This window comes from Oncorhynchus mykiss, chromosome 12 (assembly GCF_057628025.1).
Source record: "Oncorhynchus mykiss isolate SJ-2025 chromosome 12, ASM5762802v1, whole genome shotgun sequence".
Taxonomy (NCBI): Eukaryota; Metazoa; Chordata; class Actinopteri; order Salmoniformes; family Salmonidae; genus Oncorhynchus; species Oncorhynchus mykiss.
This window is the reverse complement of record NC_143033.1, coordinates 12092929-12114396: the sequence shown is the minus strand read 5'-3', so window position 1 is coordinate 12114396 and position 21468 is coordinate 12092929. Positions and strand designations below refer to the sequence as shown.

The 21468-nt window shown below is 40.9% G+C and overlaps 1 protein-coding gene across 8 annotated transcripts in view; it reads left to right on the top strand.

Moving 5' to 3' along the window:
- The first annotated feature begins 674 nt into the window (after positions 1-674).
- The window catches only part of LOC110536959 (trimeric intracellular cation channel type B), a 31713-nt gene continuing 10919 nt past the window's right edge, over positions 675-21468 (top strand). For 4 of the 8 annotated variants that reach the window (XM_090191750.1, XM_090191748.1, XM_090191749.1 and 1 more), the window contains exons 1-2: positions 746-1206; positions 15151-15307. In XM_090191750.1, the coding sequence (XP_090047876.1) occupies positions 1083-1206; positions 15151-15307 (281 nt within the window). In that variant the 5' untranslated portion in view covers positions 746-1082. Of the gene's footprint in view, positions 1207-7522; positions 7544-15150; positions 15308-21468 lie in introns of all 8 variants that reach the window. The other 4 variants (XM_090191747.1, XM_090191746.1, XM_021622643.3 and 1 more) reach the window with 4 other exon arrangements.

Here is a 21468-nt window from a genome sequence, read left to right as displayed (position 1 = left end):
ATTGAAAATCACATTAACCTGCCTACTTATCAGGTTTCTGGTCAAATAAAGTCAACACCAATGTCACCAAGTATCTGATCTGTTGTCTCCATCGACTGGCCTTTACTGCGCATTACAAATCACTGGGTACTGGGCAGGAGCTTTCCACATGCATTTCCAATTGCTGACGAACAGAGAAAGCATAATTATACAATGCTGCCCTCTGGTGGCAAAATTATGTAGGTTCGTTGTGTCCGTTGAACCCCAAACTGGATCAAAGTATGTTCTTGTCCATCAAACTAAGCCTCCCCATAAAAACATGCATCCCCTCTTTATTTTTGGCAAGTAGCCTACAGTAGGTAGCCTACACAAATTGCATTAAAAGTGCAATACTCTTAATATAACCGTGTGTGAGTGTGGATTTTTTTGTGAATTTATGTAAATCACGAAGCTCATCTGCAGGAAGATTCTCAGCAACAAAAGAGTGATCAAATTAACATATTCCACCTGTATATACAGCAGTAGGTCTGCCTATGTAATTACCATGTAAACGGTCGCAACGATAATAACATGTGCATAACTGTACCCTTCTGCTCAGGTAATTACCATGATCTAAGTATATCTAAATAATGAACTCTCTGCCTATGCGCGTGTGTCCACGCGCGAGAACCTGTCCTCTGACTGTAAATGGTCCTATACCTGTAGCATTACTACTCTAGACACACACACCTCTGATTGGCTAATCCTCCCACTATTTCCCAATCAGAGAGCTCGGCTTGCTCGAGCTGCCACATCATAGCAATGGCGGACCGAAGTAGCAGGAATTCCGCGTCCTTGTATTTCCAATCCGGTGCCCATAGGGAGCCGTTGCTGAGCGACCAGCGGAGATCCCAGAAGTCCGCTAACCAGCTGTTGGCTGCTTTTTTTTTGCGCTCTCGTCAGATCCAGCTGTTTTGGTCGGAAGACAAAACAGACTGGGACAGACCCGGGAGAAACCAAACTGACTGCTTTGATGCTTGAAGTTGGACGTCTGCCGCGTATTGACACCTCGAGGATTAGACATAGGGAACACTCCAAGTGAAGGGTTCCACAGTAACAGAAATATGGATTTGTTTAGGGTTTTGAATTTGGACGAACTGTCCCATGGACTAGCTGGTCTGTCCATGTTTCCATACTTTGACACGGCGCACTATACTGTGTCAGTGATGGCTCTACGAGAACAGCCAGGTAAGCAAAGGACATTCAACAACGGGTTGTGTTGGACAGGTCCAGCTCATTACAATTGTTCAAACTTTTTTTCATATAGCCTAATATACCAGCCTATTGAATGGTTTGGTTCTTTACTTCTCATATTTTAATGGCAATTTTTTGAATGTTAGGCCAGGCTACACTTTTTGCTCACCCCAGAGACAGACTTCAGCCTCTACCCGCTAAATTAGCGTGTTTGAAAGAACATGAAACTTTAGAGAACGTTCCACACAATTCTCCCTATTTGGCCACGTTGATATTGAGATCGTTTACTATCATGTTTTCATTTTCTAAATCCCCACAACTGGATGGCATACTAAAATTATGCAATGGATTATTGCTGCACGGATATTTTGAGATGCCTCATTTTTAAGAGTAACATTTATGCTTTAGTCCGCTTATGGTTGACCTATTTGCCCAGTTAAAACGAATCACAAGTCTCACCACTTTTGCATTCTTGATGTATTTAAAAATAACTTTTGAAGTACATATTTGTAAACAAAATACATGTGTTGTCCCAGTGATCTTTACACACACACACACACACACACACCACCCTGTGCTGTATCAGGGTGGTTAGACTCATCACACCACAGATCCAGACTGTACTGCCGAAGCTTTACAGACTTATTATATTCCTTGTGATACTCATTGCCAGGGATGGGAGGCGAGGCCCATCAATAATGGAATAGTCCTCCTTTCTGGTTATTTTTCTGGCATCAAGGTTGCCTCAAGACTCACTGAGGAAACACATGGCCCAAATAAATGATAACAGAAGTGGATTATAACACAGCATGTGTAATTCTAGTAGGAGCCGGGCTACTGTACCTTGAGTTGCCTGACACTATTCCACATCTGTTATGTTTATATGTAACTCTGGTCGTGGCTCAGTCTGAAGACAAGTGGACTTTTACTGCCTCAACATGGACCTGTTCTCCAAACAAACAACACATGGGTTCAAGTACTATTTGAAATGATTCAAACACTTTTAGTATTTACTCTAGTCTCATTGGAGTGCCAGATAGGCCAGGTTTGAACTTTTGCAATTTTCTATTGGTTCCATTGCAGTAGGCAAGTTCAATCAAGCCCAGATAAAGTATTTGAGATGATTTGAAATAGTGTTTGGGCTCAGGTCTGGATCAAACCTCCCATTGTTGTCCCTGGCGACCACAGTGTAACAGCAGTCTATTTTAGAGCAGTGTGGCTTCAACTTACTTGTGTGGCATCTCATTCCCTCTGGCCTAGTGTCAATACATCAGCCTGTACTCAAATAGGCTATGGTTGTGTCTTAAATGGCACCTTATTCCCTATATACAGTAGTGCACTATTTTGACTGGAGCCCTATGGGTCAAAGGTAGTGCACCATATAAGGAATAGGGTAGCACTGGGGATATAGGCTCTGTCTCCCACAGGCTCTCTGGGAGTGATTGAGGGATTGAGTAATGGAAGGGTTGGCCTGGTGCAGTTTCCCTTGGCTGTCAAACCATCCCAAAATATCACACGGTCATCCAACACACACCGAGGGTCTTCATGTCACCCCTCGTCTGGGTGTGTGTGTTTGTTTTTTTATTTTTTTTTATTTCTTATTCCACCTTTATTTAACTTGTCTTTATGTGTGTGTGTAACACGATATGTTTGTGGCCTTCATTTTCATGGATTCTACAACACATCAAGCCAAACGATAATAATGGAGTCTAGAGCCATATCAGAGATAGATTGTAGAACTTAAAACATTAGAACACTGGAGCCGGAGCTTATTAGAACACCGGTGCTTATTAGAACACCGGTGCTTATTAGAACACAGGAGCTTATTAGAACACCGGTGCTTATTAGAACACCGGTGCTTATTAGAACACAGGAGCTTATTAGAACACCAGAGCTTATTAGAACACCGGTGCTTATTAGAACACCGGAGCCAGAGCTTATTAGAACACCGGTGCTTATTAGAACACCGGAGCTTATTAGAACACCGGTGCTTATTAGAACACCGGAGCTGCTCTCTATTTTTAGACAGTGCTGGATCTAGTCATGATTCCCACAAAACACTTGGACTTTACATTTTTCCTTATAGTAGCTGGCACATTTTAGACTAGAGGCTCAACGAAAAGCGCTACTGAACATTAGTTTGCCCTTTACTGTTTATTACAGACTTATAAATAGTAAGATTATAATTATTTTTCACAGGGACACTTTTACTTGTCTTTATAAAGATGAGTTATCTCAAGCACTGTCCAAACTACACTGAGTGAGGTCTAACATGGAAAACAGAACATTAGTTATAAGACATTGTTCACAGTACAATCTGTAACCTAATAACAAGTGTTCCATCCTCTAGCAGGATGCTCAGAGCAGAGAGAGCAGAGAGAGCAGAGAGAGAGAGAGAGAGCAGAGAGAGAGCAGAGAGCAGAGAGAGAGCAGAGAGAGAGAGAGAGAGAGCAGAGAGAGAGAGCAGAGAGAGAGAGAACAGAGAGAGAGAGCAGAGAGCAGAGAGAGAGAGAGCAGAGAGAGAGAGAGAGAGAGCAGAGAGAGAGAGAGCAGAGAGCAGAGAGAGAGAGACTCTCCCCAGTCTCTCCCAAACTCTAATGGACTATGTGATATAAGACTGTTTCCTCAGGATGACATCTAAAGACCCATAAAAGTGTTTTATGAACAGGCCTCTATAGAAACAAGGTGCTGTTTGCAACGTAATGAATGTACTCTGTAGACCGGAACTACAGAAAGACAGTGAGACAGGTTACACTACATTCGGTCCCTTCTGTTTGGAGAGCATTTGAAATGATCACAGACTGGGGCCATCTCTTCTAGCCTGGTTCCAGATCTGTTTGTGCTGTATAGCCAACTCCTATGTGGTCGTTGTTATTGAATGTGACAAGACAGCAAAAAACAGATATGGGAACAGGCTATAAGTCCCAGGGATAACACCTGAAGTGCAGGTAGAGCTCAGAGGTGTGTTCAGTTTGTCATTGCATTAGATATTTTCTCCACTTTACCCACAGGTAAGATTTGACTTGCAAATGTCCTCTGAATGCAAATCAAGCTGATTACCACAAGGTATCTTGAGTCCTGCTGGTCATGGTGTGACCTACACAGTCTGCTTAGAGATAGTGTACATCAGAGGAGGCTGTGGGAGGTGCTATAGTAGGACAGGCTCATTGTAATGACTGGAATGGAATAATGGAATGGTACATAACACATCCAACACATGTAAACAACATGTTGGATTCAATTCCATTTCTTTCTATTATAGCCATTACAATGAGCCTATTGCCCTATATGTCCTCCCACCAGCCTCCTCTGGTGTGCAGTGCCTTCTATACTGTCAACTAAACAAGCTGTTCTTACAGTGTGTCTCACTCTGCTGGTGTTTGGGACTCTGTGTCTCACTCTGCTGGTGTTTGGGATTCTGTGTCTCACTCGACTGGTGTTTGGGATTCTGTGTCTCACTCTGCTGGTGTTTGGGACTCTGTGTCTCAATCTGCTGGTGTTTGGGACTCTGTGTCTCACTCTGCTGGTGTTTGGGATTCTGTGTCTCACTCTGCTGGTGTTTGGGATTCTGTGTCTCACTCTGCTGGTGTTTGGGATTCTGTGTCTCACTCTGCTGGTGTTTGGGATTCTGTGTCTCACTCTGCTGGTGTTTGGGATTCTGTGTCTCACTCTGCTGGTGTTTGGGATTCTGTGTCTCACTCTGCTGGTGTTTGGGATTCTGTGTCTCACTCTGCTGGTGTTTGGGATTCTGTGTCTCACTCTGCTGGTGTTTGGGATTCTGTGTCTCACTCTGCTGGTGTTTGGGATTCTGTGTCTCACTCTGCTGGTGTTTGGGACTCTGTGTCTCACTCTGCTGGTGTTTGGGACTATGTGTCTCACTCTGCTGGTGTTTGGGACTCTGTGTCTCACTCTGCTGGTGTTTGGGATTCTGTGTCTCACTCTGCTGGTGTTTGGGACTATGTCTCACTTTGCTGGTGTTTGGGACTCTGTGTCTCACTCTGCTGGTGTTTGGGATTCTGTGTCACACTCTGCTGGTGTTTGGGACTCTGTATCTCACTCTGCTGGTGTTTGGGACTCTGTGTCTCACTCTGCTGGTGTTTGGGATTCTGTGTCTCACTCTGCTGGTGTTTGGGATTCTGTGTCTCACTCTGCTGGTGTTTGGGATTCTGTGTCTCACTCTGCTGGTGTTTGGGGCTCTGTGTCTAAGTGAGTTCCCAGTGGGAGATTGGATTCCAGCAAGCATTCATTGTGTCATTCATAACAATTTACCTACAGTACATGTCAGAATGCAGAAGTAAAGTGCTCACCAAACCTTCACAGTGTAAACACTGCCTATCTCTCTCAGTACTGTATATTGTTGTGGAAATTCTAACAAGTGAGAAAGACTGTCATTTCTTCAAACAATAATTTGTATTAATAAAAATTGCAACAATGAAGCTGGTCCGAGAGCTCAACAACACCGAAAATGCAGAAGTCTTATATAGTAGACCTAAAAATGCTTAATCATGGCTGGTTCCACCCCTCCCCGGTAGATCAGGGCATCATAAACTATCAGGTGTGTGAAATCATAGCGCTAAAACAAGTGATAACGCCAGTTCCGTTACTCCCTTTTCTCAAGCCAGGCTCTGTTCTCTTCATATCTCAACACAGTTATGCCCTTGAAAGATAAAAAAGAACAGCTGCGGTCACTCTCAAAGGCTTTTTTGTCTTTGGCCACACACCAAGTTTCTCGGAAGCAAAGATGATTAGAAACAATAACAGGTCTGTTCTATTCCTCAAGTTATCTCTAGTTGGAGTCACACCATGAGACCAGTAGACCGAGACCAGTAGACAGAGACCAGTAGACAGAGACCAGTAGGCAGAGACCAGTAGGCAGAGACCAGTAGACAGGGACCAGTAGACAGGGACCAGTAGACAGGGACCAGTAAACAGAGACCAGTAGGCAGAGACCAGTAGGCAGAGACCAGTAGGCAGAGACCAGTAGACATAGACCAGTAGACATAGACCAGTAGACATAGACCAGTAGGCATAGACCAGTAGCGAGGGACCAGTAGGCAGAGACCAGTAGACAGGGACCGGTAGACAGGGACCAGTAGACAGAGACCAGTAGACATAGACCAGTAGACATAGACCAGTAGACAGAGACCGGTAGGCAGAGACCGGTAGGCAGAGACCGGTAGACAGGGGCCGGTAGGCAGGGGCCGGTAGGCAGGGACCGGTAGACAGGGACCGGTAGGTAGGCAGGGACCGGTAGGCAGGGACTGGTAGGCAGAGACCGGTAGACAGGGACCGGTAGGCAGGGACCGGTAGACAGGGACCGGTAGGTAGGCAGGGACCGGTAGGCAGGGACCAGCTGCAGGGGAACCATCCTTTCTCAGAAGGACAGCATTGGTAGTTATGAAAATCTCTTACTATTGTAAGAGGGAAAGGGTGATACCTAGTCAGTTGTACAACTGAATGCATTCAACTGAAATGTGTCTTCCGTATTTAACCCAACCCCTCTGAATTAGAGTCAATATTCATGCAGATATAGTAAACAAAGCAGATAACTACTTCATTTTCCCTCACATTATCCACTGGGAAAATACTGTAATTCACAAAAAGGGACATTCAGTAGTTTCCATGACATAGTGTAGATGAAATATTTGAGGCTCTTCATGGGACTCTTGAAACACAAACATCTCTTGGACTCACTCTCTAAGTTCCCTTTACTCGTCAGGGATTTTCTGTACTGACAAGCAACCTCTTCTACATGCAGAGTAGCAACAACCCACTCAATGAATAATGGTCGCTAGCTGGCAGCATAGCATTCACCCATTCTTAATGGCTTCTCTGTACCAAGGCATAGACAATTAGCCTGGTCCCAGGTCTGCTTTTGCTGTTTTTCCAAATGAGCCTGGTCCCAAATCTGCTTATGCCTCTTGCAAGCTGTTGGGACCTTTGGAAAGACAGCACAAACTGATGTGGGACCAGGATAATAGACAAAGCACAAGCTTCACTAATTACAAATGTACTCGAGCTGTATGCAGTGGAACTAAAAGCGTTGGTTGACAAAACCTCTTGTTTAGTTCTGCTTTCTGAACCCACTAGGGACTAGGCCTGCTGTAAATGATAGTCTGTAAATATCAGTTTCAAAGTTGTTGATAAGATCCCAAGAAAATGTCATTAGTTATCTATACATATTTTAATAACGGCTACAGTAGCATTTAAAGAGTGAAAAAGCATTAAATGAATTGTTTTACTTACTTGCGTAGCTAGGTACTAAATAATGTACATAGTCATTAATGTTGTGCCTTTGCTGATGTTGCAGGTTATGTGTCCCAGTAGACAGGTATGTTACTATTTCACCAGTCATTATTGTAACCATCCCATCCACCTGCTACTGTACTACTACAGTACTACTAGTACTACTGCTACAGTACTACTGCTACAGTACTACTACAACAGTACTACAGCTACAATACTACTGCTACAGTACTACTACAACAGTACTACTGCTACAGTACTACTACAGTACTACTGCTACAGTACTACTACTACTACAGTACTACTAGTACTACTGCTACAGTACTACTGCTACAGTACTACTACAACAGCACTACTGCTACCGTACTACTGCTACAGTACTACTACAGTGCTACAGTACTACTGCTACAGTACTACTACAGTACTACTAGTACTACTGCTACAGTACTACTGCTACAGTACTACTACAACAGTACTACAGCTACAATACTACTGCTACAGTACTACTACAATCGTACTACTGCTACAGTACTACTACAGTAATACTGCTACAGTACTACTACTACAGTACTACTACAGTACTACTGCTACAGCACTACTACTACAGTACTACTACAGTACTACTAGTACTACTGCTACAGTACTACAACAGTACTACTACAACAGTACTACTGCTACAGTACTACTACAACAGTACTACTGCTACAGTACTACTACAACAGTACTACTGCTACAGTACTACTACAACAGTACTACTGCTACAGTACTACTGCTACAGTACTACTACAGTGCTACAGTACTACTGCTACAGTACTACTACAGTACTACTAGTACTACTGCTACAGTACTACTACAACAGTACTACTGCTACAGTACTACTACAACAGTACTACTGCTACAGTACTACTACAACAGTACTACTGCTACAGTACTACTACAACAGTACTACTGCTACAGTACTACTACAACAGTACTACTACAACAGTACTACTGCTACAGTACTACTGCTACAGTACTACTGCTACAGTACTACTACAGTACTACTAGTACTACTGCTACAGTACTACTACAATACTACTAGTACTACTGCTACAGTACTACTGCTACAGTACTACTACAACAGTACTACTGCTACAGTACTACTACTACAGTACTACTAGTACTACTTCTACAGTACTACTAGTACTACTGCTACAGTACTACTACAACAGTACTACTGCTACTGTACTACTACAGTACTACTAGTACTACTGCTACAGTACTACTGCTACAGTACTACTACAACAGTACTACTGCTACAGTACTACTACAACAGTACTACTACAACAGTACTACTGCTACTGTACTACTACAGTACTACTAGTACTACTGCTACAGTACTACTGCTACAGTACTACTAGTAATACTGCTACAGTACTACTGCTACAGTACTACTACAACAGTACTACTGCTACAGTACTACTACAGTACTACTAGTACTACTGCTACAGTACTACTGCTACAGTACTACTACAACAGTACTACTGCTACTGTACTACTACAGTACTACTAGTACTACTACAACAGTACTACTGCTACAGTACTACTACAACAGTACTACTGCTACAGTACTACTACAACAGTACTACTGCTACAGTACTACTGCTACAGTACTACTGCTACAGTACTACTACAGCAGTACTACTGCTACAGTACTGCTACAGTAGTACTACTACTGTACTACTACAACTGTACTACTACAGTACTACAGAACTACTACTATAGAACTACAACAGTACTACTGCTATAGCACTACTGCTACAGTACTACTGCTACAGTACTACTACAACAGTACTACTGTAGTAGTTCTACCTAGTTAGAACTACTACTACTGTACTACTACTACTACTGTACTACTACAGTACTACAGAACTACTACTATAGAACTACAACAGTACTACTGCTACAGCACTACTGCTACAGTACTACTGCTACAGTACTACTACAACAGTACTACTGCTACAGTACTGCTACAGTAGTACTACTACTGTACTACTACAACTGTACTACTACAGTACTACAGAACTACAGTAGTACTACTACAACAGTACTACTACAACAGTACTTCTACTACAGTACTACTGCTATAGTTAAGATATATATTGTATGTCTCTGAGTAAATCCAGCTTCAGGGATCCACTGTCGATAAGTCTTTTTCCCAGAAGGCTTTGTCCCGGATCTGATGCATGCATGGATACCGCTCCATGCTTATTTTTTTCTAACCTTTATTTTACCTAGCCTGGTCCCAGATCTGTTTGTGTGGACTTGACAACTGTTTGCATGAGGAGTTGGCAAGAGAGCACAAACAGATCTGGGACCAGGCTATATTTAAGCTTTGTTGCGTCTGTGTTATGGAGACGGAGCCATGGCTTTTCTCCTCTTCTAATCCAGCGACCACTATTATATAACTGTTTCTTAAGCTTATTAAGAGGTTAATAAGGCTGTTAATAACCTGCCGTCAATTGACTACAACCTACTTTCAATTGATGATTTGCATGATTGCAGTTATTTTGATGAGTGACGTTGTTGTGGTGTTGAGCTACTATAACCACTATTTCAGTTACTGTGCTCCAATGCCAAATGCTGGCGACCATGGAGGCTGTCAGTTCTGACGTACAGTGCCTTGCGAAAGTATTCGGCCCCCTTGAACTTGGCGACCTTTTGCCACATTTCAGGCTTCAAACATAAAGATATAAAACTGTATTTTTTTGTGAAGAAACAACAACAAGTGGGACACAATCATGAAGTGGAACGATATTTCAAACTTTTTTAACAAATCAAAAACTGAAAAATTGGGCGTGCAAAATTATTCAGCCCCCTTAAGTTAATACTTTGTAGCGCCACCTTTTGCTGCGATTACAGCTGTAAGTCGCTTGGGGTATGTCTCTATCAGTTTTGCACATCGAGAGACTGACATTTTTTCCCATTCCTCCCTGCAAAACAGCTCGAGCTCAGTGAGGTTGGATGGAGAGCATTTGTGAACAGCAGTTTTCAGTTCTTTCCACAGATTCTCGATTGGATTCAGGTCTGGACTTTGACTTGGCCATTCTAACACCTGGATATGTTTATTTTTGAACCAGTCCATTGTAGATTTTGCTTTATGTTTTGGATCATTGTCTTGTTGGAAGACAAATCTCCGTCCCAGTCTCAGGTCTTTTGCAGACTCCATCACGTTTTCTTCCAGAATGGTCCTGTATTTGGCTCCATCCATCTTCCCATCAATTTTAACCATCTTCCCTGTCCTTGCTGAAGAAAAGCAGGCCCAAACCATGATGCTGCCACCACCATGTTTGACAGTGGGGATGGTGTGTTCAGCTGTGTTGCTTTTACGCCAAACATAACGTTTTGCATTGTTGCCAAAAAGTTCAATTTTGGTTTCATCTGACCAGAGCACCTTCTTCCACATGTTTGGTGTGTCTCCCAGGTGGCTTGTGGCAAACTTTAAACAACACTTTTTATGGATATCTTTAAGAAATGGCTTTCTTCTTGCCACTCTTCCATAAAGGCCAGATTTGTGCAATATACGACTGATTGTTGTCCTATGGACAGAGTCTCCCACCTCAACTGTAGATCTCTGCAGTTCATCCAGAGTGATCATGGGCCTCTTGGCTGCATCTCTGATCAGTCTTCTCCTTGTATGAGCTGAAAGTTTAGAGGGACGGCCAGGTCTTGGTAGATTTGCAGTGGTCTGATACTCCTTCCATTTCAATATTATTGCTTGCACAGTGCTCCTTGGGATGTTTAAAGCTTGGGAAATCTTTTTGTATCCAAATCCGGCTTTAAACTTCTTCACAACAGTATCTCGGACCTGCCTGGTGTGTTCCTTGTTCTTCATGATGCTCTCTGCGCTTTTAACGGACCTCTGAGACTATCACAGTGCAGGTGCATTTATACGGAGACTTGATTACACACAGGTGGATTGTATTTATCATCATTAGTCATTTAGGTCAACATTGGATCATTCAGAGATCCTCACTGAACTTCTGGAGAGAGTTTGCTGCACTGAAAGTAAAGGGGCTGAATAATTTTGCACGCCCAATTTTTCAGTTTTTGATTTGTTAAAAAAAATTGAAATATCCAATAAATGTCGTTCCACTTCATGATTGTGTCCCACTTGTTGTTGATTCTTCACAAAAAAAATACAGTTTTATATCTTTATGTTTGAACCCTGAAATGTGGCAAAAGGTCGCAAAGTTCAAGGGGGCCGAATACTTTTGCAAGGCACTGTACCTGTGTGTTCAGATGGCTACTGCTGTACAAAGCTGGCTGTCCATCTGTAGTGAACAGTGATGCACAAAATGTGATTTAATCAGCTATTCAATGGTTGTGCAAATGCTGGTTGTTGGTACGGCGACGCCTGCGAGTTGTAGTTGTGAAGAACCTGTGTGCGTGTGTGCGTGTGTGTGTGTTATAACCGTGTACCTGGGTAATCACTCATCTGTGATGTGATGTTTAATGATATTAAACAAGAGTGTGTGAGAGGCCCAGTGATAGTGAATGTTCCACTGCTGTTAGTTTCTCCTGTTAAACCTGTTGATGCTGGCTGTTTTGTTGGAGTTTGGTCAGGCGGTAACATTGACTCTGCCAACTCCAGACCACTCATTATCCCAGGAGATCTGCATGTGTTCCATCTCTCTCTCTTTCCATTTCTAATCCTGTTCTAATTTTCTCATTTCTAATGTTCCATTTTAAGTACAAAACATCTAAACCAGTTCGTTACTGGTGTTAGGTTCTAATTCTCAGAGTACAAACTCAACGGACACTACGAATGCTTTAAACCAAGTTTATTCATCCCAGAGGATCAATAAAACTGCATTAGACAAAAACATGGTTTCACCCGTGGTAGTATACATACCCCACTTTGGATGGAGTCTCCTCGTTATCGCAACACATTGCATCATTATTGCTAGGCAGGAAGCTGAATGATATGAGCCTTAAACGGTTCCTCCCCTTATCAGTACTGCCACGTGTGATCGTTTTCCCTGCACTCAGCCCCTCCCAAGCGTCAATATGACTCCACCCCTCATGTCTCTTTTATAACTAATGATTCATCATAGTTAAAGCTCAGAAACCAGACCTACATGTATTTTACACAACACAACATTCTTGACCTTGTTGCTGTTGAGTTATTGAAACAAATATAAATAATTAAGTGTAGGTCTACTCTGCGATGTCTGCAGTATTAGAAAGGGCCCTACAGTAGTTGTGGTCAGGAGATAGAACTGTAAACTACATGGCTTCATAGTTAGAACTGTAAACTACATGGCTACATCGTTAGAACTGTAAACTACATGGCTTCATAGTTAGAACTGTAAACTACATGGCTACTACATGGCTTCATAGTTAGAACTGTAAACTACATGGCTTCATAGTTAGAACTGTAAACTACATGGCTTCATAGTTAGAACTGTAAACTACATGGCTTCATAGTTAGAACTGTAAACTACATGGCTACATAGTTAGAACTGTAAACTACATGGCTACATAGTTAGAACTGTAAACTACATGGCTTCATAGTTAGAACTGTAAACTACATGGCTTCATAGTTAGAACTGTAAACTACATGGCTACATAGTTAGAACTGTAAACTACATGGCTACTACATGGCTACCTAGTTAGAACTGTAAACTACATGGCTACTACATGGCTTCATAGTTAGAACTGTAAACTACATGGCTTCATAGTTAGAACTGTAAACTACATGGCTTCATAGTTAGAACTGTAAACTACATGGCTACATAGTTAGAACTGTAAACTACATGGCTTCATAGTTAGAACTGTAAACTACATGGCTTCATAGTTAGAACTGTAAACTACATGGCTTCATAGTTAGAACTGTAAACTACATGGCTTCATAGTTAGAACTGTAAACTACATGGCTTCATAGTTAGAACTGTAAACTACATGGCTTCATAGTTAGAACTGTAAACTACATGGCTACATAGTTAGAACTGTAAACTACATGGCTTCATAGTTAGAACTGTAAACTACATGGCTACATAGTTAGAACTGTAAACTACATGGCTACATAGTTAGAACTGTAAACTACATGGCTTCCTAGTTAGAACTGTAAACTACATGGCTTCATAGTTAGAACTGTAAACTACATGGCTACATAGTTAGAACTGTAAACTACATGGCTACTACATGGCTACATAGTTAGAACTGTAAACTACATGGCTACATAGTTAGAACTGTAAACTACATGGCTACATGGTTATGCTTGTGTTTAGGACAGGAGGTTTCCCCGCCTGCCTCTCCAGGAGTCTTTGATCCTTCAGATTAACCAGCCTGACTCTACAGGACTTGGCTAGAGTTGGGATAACCTTGTACACAAGACCAGGAAGTAGATTACTGGAAAATGAAGACTAAGAAGGGCCAGATTCATAGTGCTGTATTTGGCTCTTAAAAGGGCATCAGCTGGCGTGTACCTCCTATGCTCACATGATGGACTAGTCAAATACAAGATCAAGTAGTCAAGTACAGATGAAGTTGTTGGGAACCTGATGCTGTGCACCAGCTAGCTATAGCTAGGCTCATGATGTATTGCTTGTTTTCCTTTTATTTTGAAGCGCTTTGAGATAGTAGAAACTGGATCCTATTCTTGACCAGTACAACATCACCATGTGAGCATACTATATTTAGCCTTATTTTTAATTGACCGTAAAATGTGTTAGTCATAGTAGGTGGGGTTTATTAGCTTGCTTGCCACACAGTTTGTGGTTTAATGACCTTTTGGCTGACTTGAGTGACCCCGCTACCAGTGTCTGTCCCTAATACTCAGAAGTCTTAAACTAGGATCCAGGATCAAGTAGTATCTAGAATGTATTTCTTTGAGGCAGTGTCCATAGTCACAATCCTGAAAGGCTTTGCATATGGGGAGACAGTACAGACACGAGCAGATACCAGCACTAATCAACAATCAACTTTTGAGCTCTAAACGGAATCTCATTTCCATAGAAAATGGTGTGTAGGCGAGATGAGCACATATCGTGTCTCTGGGCATGACCTGTTCTCAATTGTATATCTACTGTCCCTGGAAGTCTGAAAGGACCTTCCTCAAACTGTTCATGAATGTTTAACAGCCCTGAAAGTCTGAAAGGACCTTCCTCAAACTGTGACGCTCCTATAATGTGAAACTCCTCCACTGTAATCTCTCCTCTCACTATGAACATATTGCTCTGCTGGGCTTTAGCTCCTCTGCAGTTTTACAGCAACACATTTCTAGAACTGACAAGAAGAGAGCATTAAACAAGAACACACTATACACTTCTTGTTCTATATAATTGTAGACTTGTTCTAATTAATCAATCAATCAAATGTATTTTATAGATCTCTTTTTTTTTTTTTACATCAGCAGTTGTCACAAAGTGCTTTACAGAGACCCATTGCAGCCTTTTACATCAGGTCAGCAGCTGTCACATTGTTCCAAAATAAGGTCTATCAATAGCTGATGACTTCAACATGTATGATGATGACGATGATGATTAGGAGAATGATGATGGAAGTCTCTGCTAATAGATTACGGTCAGAGCACCTCCAGTGTTTCTCATCATCCTTCACATGGTGTTTGATGTTATGTTGTACTTTTTTTGTTATTTGACTTTAGTTTTAGATGAACTACACTAACCTCTGCTGGTGACTGGGTTACAGGAGCCCTGGAGGTGGCGAGGAGGAGCCCGTTTGCCTGCTGGTTCAGTTCTATGCTCTACTGCTTCGGAGGGGGAATTCTCTCTGGCCTCATGATGGCTGAGGCCCCCATAGCCCCTCTGTCCAACAGCATCAACGTCCTCATGGCCTCAGTGATCTGGTGAGTGGAGTGGAGAGGAGAGAGAGAGAGAGGGGGAGGGAGGGAGGGAGGGAGAGAGAGAGGGGGAGGGGTTGAAGGAGGGGGAGAGAGGAAGACTGGGAGAGAAAGAGGCTGAGGTCCCGATAGCCCTTCTGTCCAACAGCACTAACGTCCTCATGGCCTCTGTCATCTGGTGAGAGGAGGGGGGAGGGAGAGAGAGAGAGGAGGGAGGGAGGAGTGGGGAAGAAGAGAGGGAGAGTTCACAGGATAACATATGGTAAAGATATTTGACCAGTAGAATACTGTCTGTGGACCCTGAAAACCAGTAGATTCCCTATGAGGCTCAGTGGTGGAAAAAGTACTCAATTGTCATACTTGAATAAAAGTAAAGATAGAAAATGACTCAAGTAAAAGTGAAAGTCACCCAGTAAAATACTCCTTGAGTAAAAGTCTGAAAGCATTTGGTTTTAAATATACTTAAGTATCAAAATGCCTTTCATTAAGCAAACCAGACGGCACAATTAAATGTTATTATTATTTTTTGTACAGATAGCCAGGGGCACACTCCAACACTCTAAGTTACAAACAAAGCATTTGTGTTATGTGAGCACCAGATCAGAGGCAGAGGATGACCAGGGATGGATGTTCTATTCATAAATGCGTGAATTGGACCATGTTCCTATCAAAATATACATTTTACATTTGGGTGTCAGGAAAAATGTGTGGAGTAAAAAGTACCTTATTTCTTTATGAAATGTAGTAAAGTAAAAGTTGGAAAAAATATAAATATTAAAGTACAGATACCCCCAAAAAACTACATAAGTAGTACTTTTACTTAAGTACTTTTTATGGCAAGTCAGTTAACAACAAATTCTTATTTACAATGACGGCCCAGGAACAGTGGGTTAACTGCCTTGTTCAGGGGGCAGAATGACAGATTTTTACCTTTCGGTTACTGGCCCAATGCTCTAACCACTAGGTTACCTGCCACCCTTACACCAGTGATGAGGCTCCCACATTCCGGATACACTATAGCACAGCAGTAAACAGCTGATAGAGAAATGCTATTTTTGGAAAAAAAATATTGGGGGATGGGTGGATGTATCAGAGCAACTGGTGTGTGACTGAAAAATAGAGGATCCATTGAGCTCCTTGATTAAAAAACATCCACCATGCTTCCTCTTCAATACCATAGCGTTTTAGTGCCCTCTGCTGGGCTGAATGCCAACATGAATTTCAAATCCAAAGCTAATGGTCACATACACATGTTTAGCAAATGTTATTGTAGGTGTAGTGAAATGCTTGTGTTCCTAGCTCCAGCAGGGCAGTAATATCTAACAATTCACAACAATACACACAGATCTAAAAGTAAAAGAATGGAATTAAGAAATATATAAATATTAGGATGACCAATGTCGGGGGTCCAGAAAATAAATAAATAAATATGTATATATATATATATATATATATATATATAAAGGATTATGAACAGTATGTGGGTAGAATATTTAGTATACACTACTGGTCAAAAGTTTTAGAACACCTACTCATTAAAGGTTTTTTCTTTATTTTACTTTTTTTTTTTACCATTGTAGAATAATAGTGAAGACATCAAAACTGTGAAATAACACATGTAATCATATAGTAAACAAAGTGTTAAACAAATCAAAGTATATTTTATATTTGAGATTCTTCAAATAGCCACCGTTTGCCTTTATGACAGCTTTGCACACTCTTGGCGTTCTCTCAGCCAGCTTCATGAGGTTGTCACCTGGAATGCATTTCTTTTAGCCTTCTTAAAAGTTAATTTGTGTAATTTCTTTCTTTCTTAATGCGTTTGAGCAAATCAGTTGTGTTGTGACAAGGTACACAGAACATAGCCCTATTTGGTAAAAGACCAAATTCATATTATGGCAAGAACAGCTCAAATAAGCAAAGAGAAACAACAGTCCATTTATTACATTAAGACATGAAGGTCAGTCAATCCGGAAAATTTCAAGAACTTTGAAAGTTTCTTCAAGTGCAGTCACAAAAACTATCAAGCACTATGATTAAACTGACTCTCATGAGGACTGCCACAGGAAAGGAAGACCCAGTTACCTCTGCTGCAGAGGATAAGTTCATTAGAGTTACCAGCCTCAGAAATTGCAGCCCAGATAAATGCTTCACTGAGTTCAAGTAATAGACAGATCTCAACATCAACTGTTCAGAGGAGACTGTGTGAATCAGGCTTTCATGGTCAAATTGCTGCAAAGAAACAATGACTTAAGGACACTAATAAGAAGAAGAGACTTGCTTGGGCCAAGAAACATGAGCATTGGACATTAGACCGGGAGAAATATGTCCTTTGGTCAGGAGTCCAAATTGGAGATTTTTGGTTCCAACCGCCGTGTCTTTGTGAGACGCGGTGCGGGTGAACGGAGGATCTCTGCATGTGTATTTCCCACCGTAAAGCATGGATGAGATGGTGTTATGGTCTGGGGGTGCTTTGCTGGTGACACTGTATAACCAGCATGGCTACCACAGAATTCTGCAGCGATACGCTATCCCATCTGGTTTGGGCTTAGTGGGACTATCATTTGTTTTTCAACAGGACAATGGCCCAACACACCTCCAGGCTGTGTAAGGGCTATTTGACCACGAAGGAGAGTGATGAGTGCTGCATCAGATGACCTGGTCTCCACAATCACCTGACCTCAACCCAATTGAGATGGTTTGGGATGAGTCGGACTGCAGAGTGAAGGAAAAGCAGCCAACAAGTGCTCAACATATGTGGGAACTCCTTCAAGACTGTTTGAAAAAGCATTGCAGGTGAAGCTGGTTGAGAGAATACCAAGAGTGTGCAAAGCTGTCATCAAGGCAAATGGTGGTTATGTTAAGAATCTCAAATATAAAATATATTTAGATTTGTTTAACACTTTTTTTGGTTCCTATATGACTCCATATGTGTTATTTCATAGTTTTGATGTCTTCAATATTATTCTACAATGTATAAAGTAGTAAAACTAAAGAAAGACCTTTGAATGAGTAGGTATATCTGTAGAATAAGTAGGATAGAATAGTATATATAGAGCAATAGTTGAATGGGATGGCATTGACTAGAGTTCAGTATATAAAGTGTCTTTGGAAAATATTCAGCCCCCCTTACTTTTCCCACATTTTGTTAGGTTCCAGTCTTGTTCTAAAATTGATTAAAACAATTCCCCCCCCCCCCACCTCATCAATCTACACACATTACCCCATAATGACAAACCAAAAGGTTTTGCTAATACATTTTTTTAAATAAACTGAAATATCACATTTACATAGAGTTGAAGTTGGAAGTTTACGTTACACCTTGGCCAAATACATTTAAACTCAGTTTTTCACAATTCCTTACATATAATCCTAGTAAAAATTCCCTGTCTTTGGTCAGTTAGGATCACCACTTTATTTTAAGAATGTGAAATGTCAGAATAATAGTAGAGAGAATGATTTATTTAAGTTTTATTTCAGTTTTCACATTCTCAGTGTGTCAGAAGTTTACATACACTCAATTAGTATTTGGTAGCATTGCCTTTAAATTGTTTAACTTGGGTCAAATGTTGTGGGTAGCCTTTTCTGAGGTCTTGGCTGATTTCTTTTGATTTCCCCATGATGTCAAGCAAAGAGGCTTTGAGTTTGAAGATTGGCCTTGAAATACATCCACAGGTACACCTCAAATTGACTCAAATGATGTCAATTAGCCTATCAGAAGCTTCTAAAGCCATGACATCCTTTTCTGGAATTTTTCAAGCTGTTTAATGGCACAGTAAACATAGTGTATGTAAACTTCTGACCCACTGGAATTGTGATACAGTGAATTATAAGTGAATAAAATCTGTCTGTAAACAATTGTTGGAAAAATGATTTGTGTCGTGCACAAAGTAGATGTCCTAACCGACTTGCCAAAACTATAGTTTGTTAACAGAAATTTGTGTAGTGGTTGAAAAACGAGTTTTAATGACTCTAACCTATGTTTATGTAAACTTCTGACTTCAACTGTGCCTCTACTGGTATACCGTCAAGCCCTGGTGTTTTTCCAGACTGAAAATATTTGATTGCCTCAAAGTTCCTCATCTGTAAGTTGACCTTCACACCAGTCTTTCTGTAAATGTGTTAATTTTTACATTATTATTATTATTATTATTATGAGGAAATACATCCTTACAGTTAACATCAATCAGTGGAGATGGAGGAGACTGAAAAGAAAACATATGTTTAAAATATTTAGCTTCCTCTTTCAAAATATAATTTGGTGAATCATGGATAACTCCATCATTTTGTAACGTTTCTGTAAATTATTTTTGGTAGAATTTCCGTGTTGAAGATTCAAGGAAAATGTTGTGAATTTTTTTCCCCATTTTCCATCCAATTCACTTTATTTTTGGAATACATTACACTTGATGGTTGTTGAATAAGTCCCTGAGTTTCTTTGAGTTTTTCCTCTAACCTATCTTGTGCCTCTATAGTACAGTTTCCATTTCCATCTACCTGTGGTTTTACTTCCTCAATTTCCTTTATTAGTCTCATCTCTTTTGACCTACACTGCTTTTGTTTTAGTGATGAGTATTATACTGAATGCCATGTAAAAATGGATCTTCTTTTTTTATGATCTGCTAAGCCATTACAATTATAACTTGCAATACTTATTTCCCCACTTACCATAACGATACCCAAGTGTCAATTATACTTACCACAACCAATGTTTGTAAACTTACCATTAAAAAGCGCCACGATGATTAAGTGTCCATATAGCTGTACCATAATAATGTGCACTGTTAAGCATACTGTAGCTGCAACTTGGTAAACATCCAATTGTCCTAATATTCCACCCACTAAAACCTCCCCCCATATCTAGGTCTGTTGTCACTAAGACCATCAGATCATCTCCCTGACTTATGATGCACCTTTGCGTCCTAAGGCATACACTTGGCCGCCAATTTGCATTGGCCAGAGGGAAATATGGGCAGTCCCATAATAACATAATTGTCTATGAGAATGCCTAAGAGAACTAAACAAATAACATGGAAAAATAGTAACAAAAAAAATAAAACAATAATAGATCATAGCAATATAGATAATAACAGCACAATCTTATACATGCCTGCTCATATTTGAAAGTTCGAGCAAAGCTATAAGCATGTCAGCCCAGGCTGCTCAGTTCATTGGATGCAATTGTTCATAAAAAAAAAAGTAAATATATGAAAAACAGAAGAGAAAACAACCTAAATATATCACAAGACCAGTCCCTTTAAAAAGAAAAAAGGTCCTTTACATGCAAGACATATTTCATGTAGTCCTCATTATAACCTGTTGTATTCTGACAAAGAAAAGGAACATGGATTCAAACAGCCGCTAATGACTGCAAGTCAGAATTTGTCTTAGGCATCACATTATATCCTGTTGTGTCGTGCCATGGCTGTGCCAGAGCCGACCGCAAGCCAACCCCGGGGTCTCCCTTATGGGAAGGCATACTCAAGTTCAACTCACAATCGATTCCGACACAACCACGGCACAACAGCCAAGAACACGTGTAGTACTGACAATCCAGAGCGAGTAAACCTGTAAAACCAACCCTCTCTCTACCCTACACATTATGTTTTTTATTCCAGGGTCGTTGCTCTATCACCTCTATCCACATTTCTTGATTTTGGTAGGTTTTAAAAAGTCACAGTGGGAACAACATCCCCTATACACTTCCTGATAAACTCAGTCACCGTGTCTGTGTATACGTCAATGTTATTCTCAGAGGCAACCCGGAACATATCCCAGTACGCGTGATCAAAACCATCTTGAAGCATGCATTCCGATTGGTCAGACCAACGTTGAACAGACCTTAGCATGTGGATACTTCCTGTTTGAGTTTCTGCCAGTATTTTTTTATAGAGTAGCTTACTGACTGTTGAACTAGATTGTTTGTTTATTTTGTCTCAATCCAATATTAAATTTACACATAGATTGTGTAATATTTAAATTAGATATGGATATTTAAGAACCTTTGTTTGTCAGGTTCTGTTTACCTTTTGCATTATACTGTATAAGTATAATGGAAGAGTGGCTTCTGCCTTGAGAGCAGCTAATGGGGATCCCTACTAAAATACAACTAAGTAGTAGCCATATTAGGGATGTTTTGATCAGTGGAGGCTGGTGGGTGGAGCTAT